Genomic DNA, 23,271 nt, shown 5'->3' with positions numbered 1-23,271 from the left:
ATATATATATATATATATATATATATATATATATATATATATAATAAAGCATTCCAATACCTACACAAGAGGTGGCAAATGGATATTTTTCCTCTGGTGCTTTCTTTTCTTTCTCTCAGATATTTTTTCCTCGCTTAAAAAGCTTTTGATGTTGTGGAACAGAGAACATGCACTTGCAGAAGAACACTTGCTGTTTCAAGAGTTGTCTGTTCCGGAGATGCTTTGTGTGGCACAGTGTGTAGTTGTGCCATCTTTTTTGATATATATATATATATATATATACACACACACACACACTCAAATACATTTTTTTTTTCATTTCTCTTTCCAGATGAGAAGCCGGACTGCTCCAAGGCGCGCTGCGAGGTGCAGTTTTCACCCCGCTGCCCTGAAGATTCTGTCTTGATCGAGGGGTACGCACCCCCCGGAGAATGCTGTCCCCTGCCCAGCCGCTGCGTCTGCAACCCTGCTGGCTGCCTGCGGAAAGTCTGCCAGCCTGGCTATCTCAACATCCTGGTCTCCAAGGCTTCTGGGAAACCCGGGGAGTGCTGCGATCTGTATGAGTGCAAACCAGGTACATACAGCCTGTGGGCTCCCATATGTCTCCTGTATGGAGCGCTGCAGTGCCTCCTGGGTTTCTACCCACCATGGATTATTTTGCCTCAAGGAATCATGGGATCATTTTAACAGTACTCTACAGGTCCTCAGTGATTTGTGTAATAAAGATCTATTTTAGAGCTGCCCAGTTCACTAGTGACTAGACCTTTTACCTAATGACTCTCAAAGTGCATTATTCTCATATATAAATCCTTTATACATGACAAATTCAGTGTTAATAGCTTGGTAATTACATATTCATAGACTGCCTGCCTGATATAAAGCCATTTCCTATAGATTAGGAGCATGCCTCATACTGTTACATTGCAGGTTTGGTTCCTCCCTTCATTCTCGTAGATGGGCTAACTGTGTGGTTTCTCCTGCTTCCCCCCTGCCAGTCTTTAGTGTGGATTGCAGCACAGTGGAGTGTCCCCCTGTACAGCAGGTCCAGTGCCCGGCAGACAGCTACGAGACCCAGGTCAGGCTCACTGCTGACGGCTGCTGCACCCTGCCCACCAGGTGAGCCAGACCTGCTCCTAACCTTTCCCGTCGCATATTCAAAACAGTCCACATGACAGTTTTTCAGGTGCTTCAACCAAGGCAATGGACAACTCTAGTCATGCAAGGCTGTGGTATCTTCAGGTTTTCATTCCACCTGAGTGTGTCTACCCAACTCCACTCCTTATTGTTTTGATGGGAATGATTTTACAAAGATTTACCAGACATTAATGTGTAGATGATTGGCTCCAGTAGTTGGTGGCTGCAGTACACTAGGTCTCTTTAAATCACCAGTTGCTTGAGATCAGGGGATAGTGTTTAGACTGGTACAGTTTGTCAAAATAAGCACCTATATTAGGTGAGCAAGAACCCAGGCAGGAAGAAAATACAGATAATTCAGTTTTCTTTCAGAACTCTCCTATTGTGGGGCAATTTATAACCTCCTGTCTCACATCAGTTAGTCTTCCCTCCAGCCAGTTCATTCGGAGATCCATAAAACTTTTAGGAAGTTGGCCGAGTGAGATATTATTTAATAAAACGCGTTGCCAACACAGTTCCAACTGCTCTGTGAATGTGTGCTTGCCGGTGCAAACCGATCCTGCCCCACTCTCACTTCATGCTGCAGTGTTTTGTTTCAGGTGAAGTCAGAATGTTTTGTGTGCAGGGTTTGAAAAGTCTCACACACTGAGTCAAATCCCCAATGCACAAAATCTCTGTACATGTAGCTAGACATTTCCAGTCCAGTGCTCCAGACACATTCAATGCTACATTTCACATACATTACTACTACATTTCATTAGCTTTTCATATAATCCTGCCATCCTCCGAGGAGTCTCTGTGACTCACCTGCCAAGTCGAAGTTCTCAGATGCTTTATGTACTCAGATATTTTTCAGCTGGAAAGCTCCTATTCCAAACTAAATATGCATGTGTTTATCTATCCGTCTATCTCTCTATGTACATATACTCATCTAATGGTAACACTTTAGGTATTCATTATAAACAATCTATTAACATACTATTAATTATGTTTTAAATTTTTATATGCTATTACAAATTATAAATATATTAGACTTTTAGATTTTTTCCTATAATAAGTTGTATTACTATATTTAATAACATACTTTATAACATGACATTTACATGCCAACATCAATCTATTATCATATTCTGCCATGCCATTTATTATCTGCTATAAAACATCTTATGCTATTTAATTACATATATTTTAATAATACTACTTTATATGTTATAGCTCTACCATATTAATATTAAAACTACAACCCATCTCCAATTCTGCTAATGAGGTCTCCCATTGTACTTGCTGTGCAGGACCCTGGGCAACGTAAGTCCCTTACAATTAAGGTGAGAAAGGGAGATGGCTCTTAATGCGAGCTACAGTCAGCAGCGTATTTAAACCATTGTTCTTGGATTGTCATTAGTTATCTGTGATGCTTTAATTTAATCCAAGGAGCCTAGACAAAACCATTCTGCACCACAGATGTCTTATGGGATCTCACAGGAAACCTGGTGTACAAAAAAAAAATCCTAAATAAGATGACAGTCACAATTACTTAGTGTTGACACTTACCACATGGCCTGTCTGCAGGGGGGAGCGAGCGCATTAAATGGAGGCGGATTTTGTCCAAGGAGAAGAACTGATGGATTTGCCAGCCCTCGGTTGCACAGCCACCACGCAGGTTACATGCAGTAAACAGGCCCAAAGGGCTTGTTTAAAGATGCTATCAGTTAAAGAGTCAATTAGACCACTGGGCAAATGTATCTAAAATAACGGCGCTGCATGATTGAACACAGATTGAGTTCGCAGGCGGAGTCATTGAAGAAGTCAAAGGACTCGAACACGGATAAGTTTAATAAATACCTGCTGGCCCAAAATTGAATTTGCATTACGTTCTCTTACACACACTCAGAGACAGATGCACACGGACACGCACACAGTTACTTTATGTTGACAATGATGGCATGATTTTGTGTGTTCATTTTACTTTTGAGAACTTAACAGTTTTCACATTCCCTTTAGGCCAAGGATTTAACTGAGTTTCTTTCCTTGCTCTTCTGAAATGACATGCCAGGACAGGCAAACGGTAGCTCAATGTAGAGGGATATTTTACAATAACACGAGTGGATTGTTTTTGGCCATTTTTTTCCCCCCACCAAATTGTAACTCCAGTCCAGAATTCTCTTCTCTGCCGACACCGAAGAGATGATGACTCTCAGTCTCTGCCAGCAGCCAGGTTTTCATTTGATCTAATCAGGCAAAGCTGTTAAACTCTTAAGCTGTTCAGGGTTGGCAATCCTTTTCCTGTCCTCAGCAGGCACCTAGTATATAGTGTGGGTTTAATGCAAGCTTTTTTTGTTCTCTCTCTCCTGCAGAATACCTTTCCTTGTGCAGCTCCATGTCCTGGGCCACACCCAACATAATCCAGTGACATAGAATCTAAAACCAGGGAGATTTGTTTCACATTGTTATGTTCATTCCTATATTCCATGTGTGTTTGGAAGAGAAAGCATTGCAAAAGTCCTTAACTCCACTTCTCTCCCCCATGAATTTCCTGATGCTTTATTTTGTCTTCATTTCTCCTAGACATTTTACTGGTTCATGTAATTATTTATATTCAATAAAAAGGAGAAGGTATTAGATTAATTAGATTATTAGGTACTAAAACAATTCTTAGCTGGTTAACATTTTATAAGAACATAAAGTTTACAAACGAGAGGAGGCCATTTGACCCATCATGCTTGTTTGGTGTCCATTAATAACTAAGAGATCCAAGGATCCTATCCAGTCTATTTTTAAATGTTCCCAAATTTTCAGCTTCTACCACATCACTGGGGAGTTTGTTCAGATTGTGACGCCTCTTTGTGTGAAGAAGTGTCTCCTGATTTCTGTCTTGAATGCCTTGAAGCCCAATTTCCATTTGTGTCCCCGGGTGCATGTGTCCCTGCTGATCTGGAAAAGCTCCTCTGGTTTGATGTGGTCGATGCCTTTCATGATTTTGAAGACTTGAATCAAGTCCCCACCTCTGTTACAGGGTGAAAAGGTTCAGGTCCTCAGTCTCTCAGTAGGACATTCCCTTCAGACCTGGAATAAGTCTGGTTGCTCTCCTCTGAACTGCCTCTAGAGCAGCGATATCTTTCTTGAAGTGTGGAGCCCAGAACTGCACACAGTATCCAGATGAGCTCTAACTAGTGCATTGTACAGTCTGAACATTACTGCCCTTGTTCTCAATTCTACACTTTTGACAATATACCCTAACAGTCTCTTTGCCTTTTTTATTGCTTCCCCACATTGTTTGGATGGAGAAAGTGAGGAGTCCACATAGACTCCTAGGTCTTTCTCATGCGATACTTCATCTATTTCTATTCCTTATGATATACATATAAATATAAATAGATATAGATAGCAAATGCCGTCAACCATCCCCTTTAATGAATCTGGGGATCTGCATCATACTTGCTTTGGGGGGATGTGCCGAGTGGTTGTCTGATGCTGACTGCCCTTTCTCCCCAGGTGTGAGTGTCTGCCCAGCATGTGCGGCTTCCCTCAGTGTGCCACCGGAAGTTCGCCCCACGCCGTCTCCCGCGGCGACGGCACTCCGGGCAAGTGCTGCGATGTCTTCGAGTGCATCAACGGTAAGACTGTGCTTCCCTTCGCTGCGCTGCGAGATCCAAGTGGGGAAACGGCAAAGCTCTCAATTCCTCACATCTGCAGCTTTTATAGGTTATAGGGCAGAATGGAAGAAGCTTCTGGCCCAACAACAGACAGAGTGCAAGGAAAAGTTTTGCCAAATTCAATTTTTTTCAATTCTTATCTACAGTAAATTGCCTGGTGCCCTTTTTCCTAAATAACCCTCACAACATCATATCTACAGCATACTTCAAGGCTATACCAGACACATTTGTGCAAGGAGACTCTTCTGAGATGTATTTTGATACTGTGTGCAATTTATAGGGGAGTGCTGTTTCTGACTATATAATTCATACTGTCAAGCGCACATGGGCTGCAATGTTCTCTCTTCCGAATTGCATTGTAAGGTGATAGCCAGACGCACAGCATATCAATTTAAAATAGTCACAGTCTGCATCTGCAGTAGATACTGGGTTTATTGCCATAGCTGAGCTTGTTACATATAACTTAAGAGTGAGTTGGAAGGCTTTTTATGCTTTTGAGTTTATGATGGTTGAAAATGTGTTTTATTGAAGGGTGAAGAGCCTTGATAAGGATATTTCTGAAATGAATGAGAGGAAAAGAGTAAGAGGTGGGCTGTGACAAAATGGAAACTAATGCAACTTTAGAGATACAGCTTTGCACTCAACCAGTTTCATATTAACTGTATGGGTATACAGGAATATGGGTATATATTGTTGAAAATGTTTTGGTGGTGGTTTACAGTCAGTGTTTGAGTTGGGTTAGAGTTAAAGGATTAGATTTAAGTCTTACTGTTGGAATTAGTGTTTGGGTTAATAGTTTAATAGTATTAAGATTTAGGACTATGGTAAGATCCTTTAAGATCAGTTTGAGTCAAGACACCTTAAGATCCGTTTGCAATAGAGTTTAGACTGGGACGCACAGCTGATTTAAACCTACGTTTCAGAATAACCAACAAATCATCATGTTGTGTTCTTAGACGGTGATTCTGGGAAGCTTCAAGGGCAACAACCATGTTAGATTAAAATAATTAAAATGTATTAAATGAGTAAAGGCTGTGATGATGCCCCTGAAGCATCATCCCTATTCTGTGTAAGGCAGCTTCAGGAAGCTCAGTCTACTGGCAGAAGTGAACTCAGCCGCTCCGGGACTGAATGTTGTGGCTGTTGTAGATCGCTTGGGGCAAGGTTGGGTATTTCTGACCTCCTTTATGTCCAGCTTTGATTGGAATGGGCCTTTAACTGAGAATTCACCCAACTGTAGGAGTTTCTCTAGGGTCACCCATTGTGCTGATGTTTTTTGACTCACCCCAGGGCCATATTGAGCTTTTGCTGTTATTGATTTCTCTTTAATTAAAGTCACTTGTGCAAATGGCCATAGGATTCTATAATGGATGTTGACCAGGTAGCAGGGATCTTTGTTTTGCACAGTCAGTTGGGCTGATAAGCTCCCAACCGTAATCGCAAGGGTTCACTTATGTTTTAATAAAAGGTTCTTGCATGCTTACCAGTAGAAAGTAAGTAGGAAGTCCCTTTTTAAAAACTGTGAAAACATATACAGTGAGGGAAAAAAGTATTTGATCCCCTGCTGATTTTGTACGTTTGCCCACTGACAAAGAAATGATCAGTCTATAATTTTAATGGTAGGTGTATTTTAACAGTGAGAGACAGAATAACAACAACAAAATCCAGAAAAACGCATTTCAAAAAAGTTATAAATTGATTTGCATGTTAATGAGGGAAATAAGTATTTGACCCCTTCGACTTAGTACTTGGTGGCAAAACCCTTGTTGGCAATCACAGAGGTCAGACGTTTCTTGTAGTTGGCCACCAGGTTTGCACACATCTCAGGAGGGATTTTGTCCCACTCCTCTTTGCAGATCCTCTCCAAGTCATTAAGGTTTCGAGGCTGACGTTTGGCAACTCGAACCTTCAGCTCCCTCCACAGAGTTTCTATGGGATTAAGGTCTGGAGACTGGCTAGGCCACTCCAGGACCTTAATGTGCTTCTTCTTGAGCCACTCCTTTGTTGCCTTGGCTGTGTGTTTTGGGTCATTGTCATGCTGGAATATCCATCCACGACCCATTTTCAATGCCCTGGCTGAGGGAAGGAGGTTCTCACCCAAGATTTGACGGTACATGGCCCCGTCCATCGTCCCTTTGATGCGGTGCAGTTGTCCTGTCCCCTTAGCAGAAAAACACCCCCAAAGCATAATGTTTCCACCTCCATGTTTGACGGTGGGGATGGTGTTCTTGGGGTCATTCCTCCTCCTCCAAACACGGCGAGTTGAGTTGATGTCACCCAGTTCTCCTCTGAATCATTCAGATGTTCATTGGCAAACTTCAGACGGGCCTGTACATGTGCTTTCTTGAGCAGGGGGACCTTGCGGGCGCTGCAGGATTTCAGTCCTTCACGGCGTAGTGTTACCAATTGTTTTCTTGGTGACTATGGTCCCAGCTGCCTTGAGATCATTAACAAGATCCTCCTGTGTAGTTCTGGGCTGATTCCTCACCGTTCTCATGATCATTGAAACTCCACGAGGTGAGATCTTGCATGGAGCCCCAGACCGAGGGAGACTGACAGTTATTTTGTGTTTCTTCCATTTGCGAATAATCACACCAACTGTCACCTTCTCACCAAGCTGCTTGGCGATGGTCTTGTAGCCCATTCCAGCCTTGTGTAGGTCTACAGTCTTGTCCCTGACATCCTTGGACAGCTCTTTGGTCTTGGCCATGGTGGAGAGTTTGGAATCTGATTGATCGATTGCTTCTGTGGACAGGTGTCTTTTATACAGGTAACGAGCTGAGATTAGGAGCAGTCCCTTTAAGAGAGTGCTCCTAATCTCAGCTCGTTACCTGTATAAAAGACACCTGGGAGCCAGAAATCTTGCTGATTGATAGGGGATCAAATACTTATTTCCCTCATTAACATGCAAATCAATTTATAACTTTTTTGAAATGCGTTTTTCTGGATTTTTTTGTTGTTATTCTGTCTGTCACTGTTAAAATACACCTACCATTAAAATTATAGACTGATCATTTCTTTGTCAGTGGGCAAACGTACAAAATCAGCAGGGGATCAAATACTTTTTTCCCTCACTGTAGAAGCACATCCTCTCTCTATCCCCCAGGCTTTTCACGTTCCTTGCTGCCTTCAGAACCAACCAAAAATGAAAAATTGCAAAATCTCAGCCATTGCTAATTAAAATTGTGCGCGTTATTGTGTGCGAGAGTATGTGAGTAAATTAATGTGCGAGTGAGGGAGTGTGTGGGTTCTCTTGGAGACTATTTTCTGTTCTTCCAGTTAACCGGCTCCCATGTGTACCGGCATCCTGCTTATCTGACTTCCTGGCTATAAGAGACTCCATTTGACTCATAGAACAGGTGCTACGTTAAATCAGGAGACTACAGGTGTAACTCCTAAAATCCTTTCAGATTCAAGTGGTCTGGGTAGTGTCTTGCAATATCCAAGCTAAAAATCCTTTCCTCCGAGTGCCCCATTCAGACACAATTTATGGCCAGTTTTATTAGGGAGTATTTATCTCTGGAGCTTCCATAATTACTCAGCACTGCTAAGCACGCTGAATCATGTTTGTGACATGAGAGAAATGTCCGGTGTATGACTAAATGGAGATAAGGCACTTTCATTTTTCTATTTGTATATAATGTTTGGTTTATTTTCCCCAGATTTAATATGTGCTATCTCTGCTTATGACTCCGTATTTAAGCAAACAGTTGGGAGGAATTCCAACCATTCCAACAATCTGTGAACAAGCTGTTTTAAAAGACTTTCCCACTTTACTGTACCTGCCAAAGAATCTTCTGGCTAATAAGCAATTAATGACTCGAGGCACTGTGGGAATATTAATCTAAGACGAGTGCTCCACCTTATCTGTATTTTATAATAGAGAAGTTATTACCATAATTTGGATTTGATTTCCCCCTAGATGTTGAGACAACACTATGGGACCTGATCTTTAATGCTTTGTGTTTGTCCTCCATTTCAAAGTCAGTCATAAATTGAGAACTTCAACTTTTTAAGGGAAAAGATGCCCCTGTAAGTCTAAAGTAATGTGATGAATGCAAAATAGGTTCTACTTTATCCTATCCAGAACTTAAATCGCTCCTACTAAATCTCCTGTAGTGCTTAAAGAAGGCTAACCAGGTGAATGTAAGCAGCGGCTCCAACTGAATGGTCGATGCTCTGCTCACATTGTGTAAAGCAAGGCAGCGAGAATGAGAGAGTTTGATGTACAAGGGGAGCTATTTGGATGGAAACTCACTTGCAGTAAATGCTTCATTCGTTGAGATCGCACATTTGCATACAAATCAGTCCATCCTTCAGATTTGTACCCGTTTTCTCAAAGGCGTGCATTTGAATCCTCACAGTATGGAGAGAGTCCTTTGTGCCATTCCATCGATATGGCATCCAATGAGGTAAAGTATATTTAAAGGCTTGTGGTGGCATGGCAACAATATATGTTTAAAATGTAAAATTGTAGCTTCTGAACCTTCTAAACGTAGCTCATGACATACCATTCAACACAGCACTCTGATTTGGCCATTAACTGAGCAGTAGCTCACATCATGGAAATTTGTTTTTTGTTCCTAAATCCTCCACCCCCCCGCCCCCAAACACACACCCATCCTTTATTTGTTGTTTTAAGGTTACTTTGGTGGGGGTTATTAGGCAGTTTTGCTGTGGTTGTGGGAACAGTATGTCATAGCCCAAATCCACTCCATAATGATACGTTAGCTACTGGTATGAATCAAGATGAATTAAGCCTTTTGTTGTTGAGACCACTGTTTGTCGATGCAGTTTTTTGATACAGCCCTTGAACGTACACACAAAATTATCCATCTCGTCTGAGGTCACAAAATAGCATAACCGGATAATGTAGGAGTAAGTAGATACAGATTAATGACTGATTACATGAAAGGAAGCCCAGATGGGAATACAAACATCCTCCCTATTGTCACAACATTGGGTTCCAAGCAATGCATAATTGTATGCATTCTCCCAATGAATATCTCCGGACATAACAATTATTAATTAGTTTGCAAAATACGCAAAAAGTGCAGAGGTAGGAGGTTCCCATCTACTGTTTCCTAGTTAGTTTTCAAATTTGCAAACATGAGGCTTTAAATATATGTATGTATTTCTATGCATATGTATAAATGTGTGTCTGTGTGTTTATATAGATAGACAGATAGATCTAGACACACAAAAACCGAACATGTACTTCACCAGTGCACCAAGAACTGCCTTGATATCATTTTTCTCTGGATGGATGACCGTGTGAAGACATTCAACTTTTAAAAGGCAAAAAATAAAACACTCTAGTACATCTCACACCTATTTTCCCCTTTTTTCTCATCTCTCGATGCTCAGTTCACCGTTAATTCTACAAGGAATTATTTATGTACCCATTACTGCCGACAGCTGATAGAAATCCAAATGACTCGAGTTTTACATTAAACACAACCCCTGTGATCGCGCCTCTCCGGGGCTGACACTTGCTCTTGTCAGAACTCGTAAAGGCTGAGCAGGGTGCACAAAGCGCTCTCATGTAAAATATTGACAGTGCTGGTGCGCTAGAGCTGGATGTGAAAAGTGATTTATTTTTTTTATGAACAGGTTATCTAGTGGCTGAACTCTTGTGGGATTTCACATGCACACTCCGAGGTTACAAACTGGGTCTGTGTTCCCACTCACAGCACCCAATTGTTTCTTTAAACCAACAAAGTAGTAGTAGTCCAACCCATCCCTGTGTTTCCTAATTTCAATGACATACATTTTTTTAATTGAGTTGGAAGGTGTGTGAGTTGGGAAGTGTGATAAATGATCCAATATGTATTTTTACAAACATCTGATTTATTATATTATTATACTGTTCCTCTCTGACATTGACTTGTATTCTGTGTGTCTCATACACAGGAAGGAGAATATTGTCTTCGACTGTGTGTACATATAAAAAGATAGAGAGATGGATTGATGGATAGATAAGAAGATGATCAATGCTGTTGAGTATTCTCAAACCAAGTCAAAATATTCTGTATTGCTTTGCTTCTTGGTTATACCTTGCTTTTTCCATGTGGAGCACTGGGGCCTCTGAAAATCCCCAAGTGAAGCAGTGTGTTTTCAAATTCAATCATTTCAGCATGCTAGTGATATTGTTATTTGGTTAGTGTTTTGACCGACATCACAAATTAGATGACAGCATGTTGCTAGAATAAAACAAAACACACACACTAAAAATCCTTGGCACTTCATCCACATTTATGAGAAGGTTACTGCTTACATCTGAAGTACTTACAGAGTCCTTACAGAGACTCAGGTCCAGAGCAATGGAAGTGTCAGTCCATCGTGGCTGTTACAGTAGAAGGCTGAAGGTGATCTCTTTTTTAGAGTTTCCCAGAAGCCTCTTGGGTAGCCTAATACTCCCAACCAAGTTTAAACTTTGGTGTCTGGTATGGAAAGTCTTCCGTTCCCAGGAGCACACTGCGATGGCCAGGTGGGGACACGCAGGACAAGCAGACACAAAAGATTATCGAACTCAGTCTCAGCTTTGAAGTCCCTCCGCCGGATCAGTGAGCTAATCATGACACTCACACATTTTTTTATCCGCTACTTTAATGCTGGTTTGTACATTTCCTAAATAAATCATTCGGCTTATGGAGCATAAAGTGTGGGCTTTATGGCACATTGATGCCTCCATCTGTTGAGCAATATGCTGGATTGTGAAAGTAAAGTAATCTAAATTGATCGGGGTGAGGAAACTCTCGTGTTATCTGCAGAGTCAGTGTCTACTGGGTTGTCGTTTTTTTTTTTTTTTTTTGCATTTTCAGCGTGGCAGTAATCCACCAGTTAAACCAAGTTTTCACCATCAGAGCATTTGGAAATGTTTCCCTACGGACAGAGAGCCCTGATTATTCCTTTCCCAGTTGGCAGGCTTTTGCACTGAGTGGCTACACACAGGTATGGCAGCTAATTTCATTGTGGAAAGGGGAAACAAGGACAGCTATGAAGAAAAGGGTAATTGAAACTGAAGGCAGCCACTCTCTAAACAGTGTTTTTGGTCTGACTTTCAGGAAAAACAAAAAACAAACAAAGTATCTAGCAAAGGCGTGATGCTGTAAATTGCAGTGCAATTACCAACGTCAGGAAGGGAGATGGTCTCATGCAGATTAAGCTGTTGTCACCTTTTGTACATCCTTACATCCCTCTACGGATAAAAAAATTAAGAATACATACTAAATCACCTCATATTAACATTTGCTTGTGTCATGTTGATCTTATGTGGATTTCATGCATGGACTCAAATCAGGTTTTACATTTTGGCCCAATAACTAGACAGATCCTCGTGATCCGTTCAATCCAGTTGCCGGGTGAAGTCACTTTATTTAGAAAAAAATCTTGATATTTTTCCAGCCTCCTGTAATATTTTTCTCCTCCATTTTAATTTTCCCTTTTGAGACATGTGTGAAAGAACAAGCATCCCTTTAAATCGACATTTCAGTGAATAAAAGTGACATATCCCTGTATGGTTAGCGCTAAAGAGATTTGAAAATGTAATCTGCCTATATGTTTAGATTAAAATGATATGCTGTGTTTTAGAAATGGTTAGGAATATTTAAAGGCCTGCAATTGCTCTCTCTAAGTCTGTCACCATTTGAAAGCTACAATGGTGGACTTTTTGATTTGCTTCGTGTGTATTGTAGAGAACAGGTTAGTACTTGGTTGGATATGACATGCTCTAGCACATCTGTGGTATTCACTGCTAAAGCATTATGTAATTTCCTGCCCCATCTTTGGGAAACCTTCACAGTAACTATTTATCCTGAAATTATAATTTAGTGTCTGTAATGACTAGGGCTGGGAGTTCTTAGTTTGCTACAGGAAGTATCTGCCTGCCTTTAAATGTTCCTTGTGCAAATGCATTTTTGTCTTTGCTTGTTTTTATTGCTTGTTGTCCCATTCAAAATAAGCCCATTTACTGCAAGTTGCATTCACTTGTTTTTACTCATTGACTGGAAAAAGCCCTTCATTCTCTAAAACACCGGATGAACAAATTAATTACTATGTGTCCCAGATCATATTTTAAACGTTGCCATTTTACACAATTCCCCAATCCTCCCGGCTCCATCTTCTGTACTTTTGCAATGGTGTAATAATTGATGTAATAAGGGGCGTCTTCCAACAAACAAAATGCTTTTTGTTCCACAAATCTGTCAGTGTAAGGTAAGCAGTATGCTCGGCACATATGAAGAATGAAGCGCTAATTAGTATCAATTCAGGAGTGTTTGCTTTCATAATATTTGAGTCTGTTTTATCATTAAGTTGTGTGGGGTCTAATTAGACAAAAAAAAGAACGATATTTATGCAATGTTAATTGCAGCTGTAAATCGAACGCCGAAATCGTGTGGCTTAAGTAGTAATGATTAAAGAAGAACACAAAGAGATTATCAAACCAAACACACATTACGGGACATAATATGCCAAAGGCGATGATCCAGACTCTTCCTTTCATGGTATTCTGTGAACAGTTTGGAATCATGAAGTTGTCGCAGTCCAGTGGAAAAGTCCCTTTGCCATGGGCACTGTTGAGTGTCAGTAGGGTTATGATGGAGGGGAGATTTTTTGCGGGGGTCCTTCTCTGAAAGACATCCTTAACAGCAAAGTTTATTTTCGTGGTTGCATTTGTAAACCCCGTGGGTGACATAGCAACACAGAGCAAGAGCAGAGATGAGCTTGGAGGGTAAATATAACTCTTGGCCTGGACCAGTGTCCCCAGTGTTGTGTTGGAGACTGACTTGGCACCGTGACAATAGCTGTGGAAAGCACACAGCTGTGTTACCAGGCAAACCAGCCCTTTACAGGTTTGGGGGAAGGTTCCAGAAAACCACAGACATGCTTCCATAACCACTGCGACTAAAATTTGAATACAATTTCAAATTGCACAACATGGTGGCCACTATCATGGAAGTTTACCACCGTCAGTCTACACAGTGATGTGAGCAACTTCCAAAGGGTTTCCTCATTCATGTACTTTCCTTTGACATGTTGCTCCATGGCTGTTTCATACTTCACCTCATCTCTCCCAGCTTTACTTGGATTTCACTGGGATCTTACATTGCATTTCTTGCCTAAGCTTCACTGTGGATGAACTCTAGACTGAACTCTAGACTGATTCACCCCCTCCGACATCAGCATAACTCTGCAATCAAACTGCATGCTGAAAGGAGACATGCCATGCAGTAACTCACTGTAACAGTTACTTGTGAACTAATTTTATCTCCTGACAGGGAAGTTCAGGACCAGCTTAGAGCCCCGGTGCAGGAATGTGTTTGTCTTTGGAGTCTGCTCAGCCCCTGTCTGTGAATGAATGCTATGCATTGTAGGGCTAGACTGTACAAACAGATATCACCTTATGTTATCAAGTGCTAGTTGAGACATGCCGGTACCTGGAGGGTGAAGGAGATTGTTTATAAACAAGATTCTTCTTCTCCGGGGCTTCATGTTTGCATACACCAGCGTGCTTCTCCAGATGCTGAAGTATACCCCCTTCAGTTTCTGTTCTAATGAATATATCAGTTTCATGTTTTAATGAATATATGAAAAGTGTTGGGACAAGACATCAGAAGACAAATGCCAAAAAGACTGGTGTTGGTAATATTCCTTAGGGTCCACGTCCATGATCCTTTAGGTAGATGGCCAATCCTGTGCCTTTATCCTCTGCAGACGCAGTTTGTAGTGCAGGGAGAGCCTCTATCCCTGATTTGCAGTTCATCGCAGAGCCATTCTATGGAATTAGGCTCAGGACTCGATGCTAGATTTTCAGTGCTGTTGTCCTCGAACCACTGTGATAGACTCCCAGCTTTGCAGCTGGGGCTTATTGTGCTAGATGTTGTATAGGTACCTTATCGTATCATTTTATTAGCACTGGCAGTTTGTTGTTGTCCACCACCCCCCAAAAAAAACACCCAACCCCCATATCTGCATAGTATATAACCTATGGTAAGGCCATTACAAGTGTAGGGAGCCTACCACTTTTTTAAGTGTGGAAATGTGGGCTTCTATATTTGGTATTATAGATGAGAGATCTCTGTTCTTGTCAGAGTATTTTTTCAGGCATATTAAACACAGAGCACCAAGATAAATGGCACGATTACGCTGATTGAACGGCGTGTGAAAGGTCACCGGTGTGCTTCACCTACTTTTCCAGTCGTTTGGGGAGGCTGTCGTTGGGAAGTTCTCTATTTGAGACTCGCTGCCGCGGGGCATGTCCTTGAGATGTTGGGACGCCATTCCAAGGGTGCAGCTTTAAAGGACGTTTTTTTGATTCTGATCTGATGCAGACGCATACCGAGTGAAAACAACAGCGAAAGAAAGAAATGTTCTCTGATCTTCCGTGGTCTATTTTACTCAACTCTAATATTCTTTTTAGCCTGAAAATGTGCCACTTAATGAGTTTCATTTTTTTAATAGCACACATGCACGGCTGAAACCTAGAAAACTGACACCTCTTGCAACATATTTTGGCACAAAGTCAACCTTTATAGAAGTTGACCACAGGAGAACAGCGTGTTTGGGAGGGCATCTCTGCATTTATATGAGAGCTGTAGCTCCGAGCCAAGTTGACTAACAATGGCGAAGGAGGGTATTAATGAAATATAGTCGTTAATATTTGCAAATGTAATAAAACATGTACTTATCTTCTTTGTAGTGGAAAATACTTTTTTTATTTTTTATTGAATGATAACCTTCTGTTATGTATGGTTTGTGCTCAGAATTTGATATCTTTCTTCATTATGCAAAATGAACAAGTTTCTAATTGAATGTAGATAAACTGCTGTCTCTTGATCACAGAATCCCTTTTGTCATAGCCAGGGAATCCATTACCAGCTGCATTACATTTCAAACTGGAAGTGCAGAGAAATGGCAGGATCTATTGAGAAACATCAGGATCGCTTCAGCTTAATATATTTAAAAAGTATCAAAATTAATTATTAAAAGGCAGGAAAGATATATTGGGTCTTTGCTTTTGCCTTTTATGCCTGGAACCATGGCAAGAAAGAAGTAAAAACTCCCAGTTCCTGTGAGTGAATTCTGAGAAGTGATAGTGCACGATATATGTAGCCAATTTCTCTATCATTGCTTTACCCTCACACTGCCCTGCCAGTATATTTCCCCTGGGCTTCAAGGATACTTCTCCGAGACGGCGAAGGGGCAGGGCTAGAGCATCAAAGGAGAAGGATGATAAAAGGACAAAATACAAAATCAGAAAGCAGTCTGAACATCTGGCCCCAATAGGATTCACATTTCCCAATTGAAAAGCTTGACAATTATGTTGAAGTGGGGGTGATGGAAATGTTATAAATCACACACACACTTGCACAAATGCTCACATAGATACATATAGAAAGTGGTAATTTCCATTTTTGAAACTGCTGACGATAATTTTTGCAAATTAGGTAAATGTTTTTTCATGAGCTGTAAGGTTGTACAGTACGGTGTGTGTGTGTGGGGGGGGTGAGGTGCGATTGTGTGAAAAAGTAAATACTTACTCTGACTTTCCTATTTTGAGAAGCCACTGTAGCCTGTAAATTGCGATTAAACTGTCAGCGTCTATTCCCCTATATCAATGTCCAATCCCTGTTTTGTGAACGTTCATCCCATTGAACTGGAAGGAGGGGGGGGGGGGGGGGGGGAACGACAAGCAAATCAGTGTATATCCTTTGGGTGCCAAGATGTGCTATTGATCCTGTGCCCTTCATGTTTAGTGGAAGTCACTGACTGGATAATGAATGGACGCTCTTTTTAAGGACATACCTCTCCTGTCATTTCCATCCAATTGCCTCCTCACACCCTTCCCAGCAGGAAGCTCATTGAAAGTGGAGCAAACATATACTAGGCTACCTTGTGGGGTAGGGGTGTGTGGGACAAAATAATTAATTAAAAAAATAACTAATTAAAACCTCTAAATATCACCGTCTGATTCATTATAACCGAGGCTCCACGAAAGCCTGGAGCCACTATCGACAGTGTGATTTTCCGTTCACTACTCCAAATGTCAAAATACAGAAATTCAATTAAGCGAAACAGCTGGAACCACACTGATGGTCTAATTGCTCTGTAGTGTTGCTGGAGAATTTCACGTCTTCTCAGGGGGAATAGGGAATAATCATCCCGCTGCTCATGTATGGCACGCCGCATAATGTTTGCTCTTTTTCGCTCAGATTTGAAGATTGAGCTATTGAATGTTTTATGGAATTGAGAGTATATATGGGGTAACATGTGGCTGCACTGGAATTTTTAAAACCTATGCCTGAAACGGCTCAAATGAGTCTTCACAAAAATGCAATATATATATATATATATATATATATATATATAATTTTTACTGAATAATTGATTGCCTTCTCCAGATGAGCACTAAAGCCACAGGTGTCTAGTTGAAAACCGAGAGCCAGTCACGGCAGAATCCAGAAGGAAATGTATTGCTATTATGTGTAGCCTGAAAAAATATATACGCAGACAGTGAAGAACTTAATTTAAGATTCACTGACTTGCATGATACTCACATCAAATAGTAATACAGTAATTCGATATATACACACATTCACATTTTTAAGCTGGTAAAGCAGAGCAATACATAGTGTAGAGAGTGTGTACGTGCTTTAGTCATTTTGGTTTTTAACTAAAATTGTCTGTGGATCTGTTTCATGAGTGGGGTCGTTTAATTCTTCATTATGTAGAACATTTTCCTACAGCAGAATAGAAATTACACAAATTATGTTGTTCGCTGGAGGGAATCCAGAAGGTTATGGTACAGAAACACCTGAAAATAAGCCTATCAAAATGATTTAGCTATTGAATCCTTGATACAGAATTAGGAACTATTTCTGAATAACAATTTCAAAGGATTTTTGAGATTTTAACTGGCTCAATCCAGTTTATGTAATGTGTGATTTAAATATGGCCTTGTATTTGGTTTATGTTTCTTCAAGTTCTTCAAGATAAATTTATGCTTTGATTTTAGCAAGCCGTACAGCTCTTAATCTGCAAGTCACTTAACATTTTTAATACCAAATCAAAATTGTTTTGAAGTTCACAAAAAAAAAGAACAAACTGCATTAGCAATAATTAAAAACTGTAAGTCATAAACTGAAAGGTTTCAATTCACATAAACACTGTTACATGTCTGTGACTAATATAGTTTTTTGCTTTAATCAAGGTTCTTCTAAAAGCAGTCCAATTTGTTAGGTAATCAACGGCAATGTGCACCTTATTAAAAGAAAAGAAAAGCAGGAACACAATTTTCTTAGAAATATATTTTAAAGAGAAAAGCTTCAGTAAATAAGAGCTTACATCACTCTCTCCTCCCACACAGAGTTAAAGTGATGCGATTGTTTCTATTTTTTCCCCCATGTAAAAAACATGATCTCTGAACTACAGGTGACCCAGTTGCTTATTGCTTTCCTAAGGTAAAAGCAGTGAGAGCATCCAGTCCCCAGACAATGTGCAGAGCAGAAATTACAGGCAGTTAAATGAGGACTGATGCCAGTGGAGCTGGAGTGAAACCATCGGTGCAGAAGGGCCAGGTCTGCTGGGTTTCACTCCTGTGCCATCGACGAATCCCGAGGAAAGGGAACAGTGAGGGAATCCACAGGGAGACGCCCTTCTCCTCCGTGCTAATGAAGGTTATTTGTGCCGGCTCCTCGGAGGTTAATCAGATTATTCTCAAAGAAAAAGTTCAATTTGAAACCCCTCCTTTTTTATAATTTTTTATCAAATCAATTTCAGAGTCGTATGCGAATGCCTGCTTCTGAAGGCGCGCGATAGAAAGAGGTTGTGATGAGACAAACACTTTGCTATCGTATCGTTTGTTCAAACCTTTCAGCTATGAAATTAAAACCCTGCTTTAAGGGTACCTTCTTTTTTTGAGCTCTCGAAGCATAAACACAGCAAAACCTCCTGCCTCCGAGAAGACTTTTGACTCAATCCTGCTCTTGTTCTCCCTCGTATGAACCAGCATCCAGAGTGTAGCCCGAAGAAGCAGCCCAGATTCGGTGACTCATGTGAGATCGCAGCCTCATGTGAGGTCATTAAATGTCTTAAACACAGTGAGCCTCAAAGCATGTCGAAACTGAAACATATGTAAAGATCGGCATCGATTGGCAAAGGAACTTCTATCACTTTTCTTTAAAAGTAAGTAAATACATCTCAGGCTATAAAATCAGTCCTCAATATTTCATTGTTTGTAGCCTTTACATTGTCATGACTGTGATGTTGGGGAGGGAAATGGGACGACGATGCCAGTTAGGCAGTAGTTAACGTTGCGGCTCGATCCCACCTGGAAAATTAATGAATAGGACGCAACATCCTCAGTTTGGATGATACTGACATCCTGCCAGGGAGCAGAGATGTAATGCTCTGTTAGAGATACAGTGCAATGGGCGAAAGAACCCATAGCGGTACATTGAAACCTCAGCATGGGTGGTTGGTTGCAAAAAAAGACCTTTACTGCAGTCAGGACCGGCTCAGCTAGCCTGTGAATTGCAATGCCCTGCAGAGATAGAGAGAGAGAGAGATGGCCAGGTAGTCTTGACAACTTCCATACACAGCCTTTCATGCCATACAGAGGAAGTTAAGCTTTTTCTTTAGCTGGTGCTATGGTTTTTCCTTCTTAAATATAGCACAGCTACTAATCTGTTCAAGTTTTCCATTACAGGTGACTTAGCTGTACAATACGTCTTTGTCGTGAGGCACTATAAACGCAGCATGTACGGCACTGCCACATGTATTGAAAATCGCTGTGGACTTATTCTTCACTGCATACTGATTTTCAGTTTCTTTCACATTAGCAGGAACCTGCCGCCCTTCTATTCATTTGTATGCGTCTATTCAGTCTTTCAGAATAGTCTTCTCGTCTGCCTACTTCTTTGTCTTTGGCATCAGCAGCTGTACAGATGTGGGGATCACGAGTTTGCACATTTTGTTTCCAAGGGGAAACTTTTACAAAGCCACGTTAAAAACAACTGGTGCTGAATCTTGACAGTACAGTACCTACGCTCACATTTTTGTTTGGGATACGTAAAGAAAAGCGAATTGTCATGATTTGTACTGAATGCTGGTGCATAAGCTAGCAGGGTTGTTTTTTCTCCTCCGTTCTCTAAAGTAATGTGCTGGAATGACTGACTCCACTAATCCCTCTGCACGGGGAGACTTAAAAGCTATTTTAGCTGCTTGACAGGTGACTGCTGCCTCTGCAATGAAAGGGTGTGCTGGCTGAGCACAGTCTAAATACATCACCCTGAGGCACCGGGCCCGTCGCACGATGCAGGAGGCCGTCCTGCATGGGTCTGAGTCCACGGTCTCCACGTGTGTCGAAGCAAAGCCACAGCATGCACAAATAATCCTAATAATAAGGGGAAAAAAGGCCCCCAATCACAGCAGATGTGTTGCAAATGTATTGTTGAGATGGCTGTTTTAACAAGGCATGATTGTGTTTGTCAATAGCAGCATTTATTTTTTTAAAGCATCGTATATAGTAAGTAAAAAAACTAAAAAGAAGACTCGGGGGTATTCTATAGAGACAACGTGATTGTATAGCAGTCTCTCAATCTCTGGTGTGATGTAACAGCCAAGGAATAAAATGCATACATTTATGTATATTTCACTATTTGCTTCACAGCACACCGGCTGTAAACTGTAAGATGTAAACAGTGCATAGGGCAAGGGGTGATAAAATCTCTTGTGTGTGTTGTGCAAGATTTACCACAGCAATGATAAGCTTAGGCTGAAATGCGCCAGTGGGAATGGACAAGGACTGGGTGAGGCTGTTCTTGGGTCCATCGGGAATGTCCCTTGCTTGACACAGCATGTCCGTGTTCAAAGCTCAGATGGTCACAACCAGCTTTTGTGCAATCAGAAATAATATATCATAATAAGTTAAGTTAATATATATATATATATATATATATATATATATATATATATAGATAAATAAATGCACAAGAAAAGGCCTTATGATTGGAAAGTAATATGAAGTAATTTATGTGATCGAGACATTCAAATGGGATCGAAGGACTGTTTGGGACAGTTTCCTTAGCACCCCCCTGTTATTTATGCTTTTGGTGCATCCGTATCAACTATAATGAGTTAAAGATGCAGCCTTACGCTCGTGCACATGACTGTAGCGGTATACGTGTGTTTAATTACATTGTGTAAGACCAATGTTGTGTCCTGTCCAAAGCAATTTGATGAACATCTTGGGAACGGGAGGTTGCTGCCTCAGACCCGGCTCTGCTACAGACTCACTGGAGCTGCTGAACCTCTTGGATGAGTATTTATCAATGTAGGAGACAAAACCTTCTGGGACAGACTGGTGAAATCCAGTACAGCCAGCGTCTAATTATTACAGCATCCCTGTGAGCCTCTTTTACTGATCTTTAACTGCAGTTTCCCTGTGTGTTGGCTAGGCCCGGGGAATTTGCATCAGGTCAGAGCACAGATTCGTGGCAAAGTTGAGGTAGGAAACAGTTAAAGGAATCGCCGTCCCTTGGCCCTGCGCACACTTCAGTGTCGTGCAAGGGATCGATCGATGCAATGCTCATTTCGCACCGCGTCCCCTGCTCCACAAGCACACATTCATCTCTCACAAAAGTTAAATCTCCCTTTCTTCTCAGCCCAGCCTGGGGAAGCAGGAATGCGCGACCGTGTGTGTTTACAATCTGTTATGGAAGAGATTAGGCAGTGTGAAAGTATTTGGTGCCATTGGCCCTTTGACAGTTAGGGCATGTCTGAAAGGGAACACCTGCCTCCTTGCGTGTAATCAGATTATTTTGCGAGTTCCCTGGCAAAAGGGGGGGGAAATAGACAGGGGAGTGGCTGCTGCATTAGATTGCTACATTCCCGAAGCTAAAGGTGATGTCACGTTTTAGCTACTGTGAGCTTAACTCCTTTTGGGTTCTTACCAGTTCGTAAAAGCCGCAGTTTGCAAATATATGCCCTTCCAGGACGTGCTCAAAGCGCAAGCTCTGTAACTGCAAATTGAATTGACAGCAGGAGAACTTGCTCAGAAGCTCCCCCAAGGTGCAGTTTCGACACCAACTGCAAGACTCTCGGTTTTGAGGGTTTTAAAGTTTAATCTTGGCATATGTGTGCGATTCTCACAGTGCGGGGACACGGCAACAGATGCAGCAGCAGACTTCAGAGTAGGCGAGTAAATGGCAATGTTGTGTGGAGAACAACACAATGTTGTCTCCTGCAAACTGAGTGGAATGACAGAAATATATTACACCTTACAGCAAATGTAGAGTTTTCTACAGTAACTAATATGCTTACATGAAGGAACTCACTGTAAGAGTCAAATTAATAAATACGAAAATATGTTGCCATCGTATTAGGTTTGAATAAAGAAAAATATATATATCCTTCTCAAAGTGGGATTACTCTGTCAAACTTGCATTGGAAATAGATTTTGGTTTTTTTGGTGAATTTGTTTACTGTAATATCTTGTTACAGTAAGCTATTACAAATGCTTTTTCCTCTGAATATTTACGTTTCTGACAACCTTCCACTCATTTTAGTCCTGTAAAAGCCTCTGTTTGAACATTGTGCTGTGTTTGTGAGGGTGTTCTTGTTCGTGTTCAGGACTGTTTCCCATGTAAAGAAGTTTCTAAACTGTAAAATATTACTACAATATATTTTTAGGAGGAAACTTCCTCTAAACAGTCCGGACCAGATTCTGGAATCGCCGCAGCTTGGTTACGTGCTACATTAAGTGACGTCCGTGCAAAGATCAAATAAAATGACAGCACGTTTTTATAGTTACGACCAAAATATTAAAATAAAATAAAATGATCTGCATTTTCATGTGACACCCAGGAGAGGACATGGATTTTTATGCATTTCTTTTTTATTGAATCTTCACCGTTTAGTCATTGGATATTCCAAGCAGGCCTTGTAACGTTCAAAGTTTTTGGCCTCCCTTTTAACCGGAGCTGCATATGTTTTGCCTTTTTGTATGCTGTCATAGTGGCAAACATCCATGTCAGCAGACCTTGGCATTGTGACAGACCGCCCTTCTGAAGGCAGACAAATCTGGCAGCTCCAACTCCTCCATAATGTAAAAGGGCTGTAATTACGCATTCATCACCAAGTGGTAAACCACCTTTCTTGTCTTGCCATGCTGCTTTTGTTAAAGGATGCTGAAAAGTTATGTTGCGGTTAAGCGCCCTTCCTGTATATTCTTCTTCCGCCCCCCCATCCCTTTATCTGCAATGAATTTGAAGGTAACCAACGAGTGTAGTTCAACTCCATACAATCAGGACGTACATTAAAATACTGCTGGGTAGAGCCCAAGGCTGATAAAGTGAGCGGGGAAGTGCAATGACAGCTCCAGCCAAGACCTGTTTGGTTGTTGTGGCTATAGCAACCACAGCCACTCAGTCTAAATAGGTGACTGAGAGGAGCGACAACAGGCCGCACAAGCCTCCAAGCC

The 23,271-nt window shown here is 41.2% G+C and overlaps 1 protein-coding gene across 1 annotated transcript in view; it reads left to right on the top strand.

The window, feature by feature from the left end:
• The window catches only part of crim1 (cysteine rich transmembrane BMP regulator 1 (chordin-like)), a 178,266-nt gene that overhangs the window by 77,074 nt on the left and 77,921 nt on the right, over window positions 1-23,271 (top strand). Inside the window, exons 3-5 of the mRNA XM_066697496.1 lie at window positions 332-574; window positions 996-1,116; window positions 4,627-4,748. Of these exons, the coding sequence (XP_066553593.1) occupies window positions 332-574; window positions 996-1,116; window positions 4,627-4,748 (486 nt within the window). The remainder of the gene's footprint in view (window positions 1-331; window positions 575-995; window positions 1,117-4,626; window positions 4,749-23,271) is intronic.

Source organism: Amia ocellicauda, chromosome 1 (genome assembly GCF_036373705.1).
Source record: "Amia ocellicauda isolate fAmiCal2 chromosome 1, fAmiCal2.hap1, whole genome shotgun sequence".
Lineage (NCBI taxonomy): Eukaryota > Metazoa > Chordata > Actinopteri > Amiiformes > Amiidae > Amia > Amia ocellicauda.
Note: the sequence above shows the minus strand (reverse complement) of the source record. Positions and strands in the feature narration are given on the sequence as shown.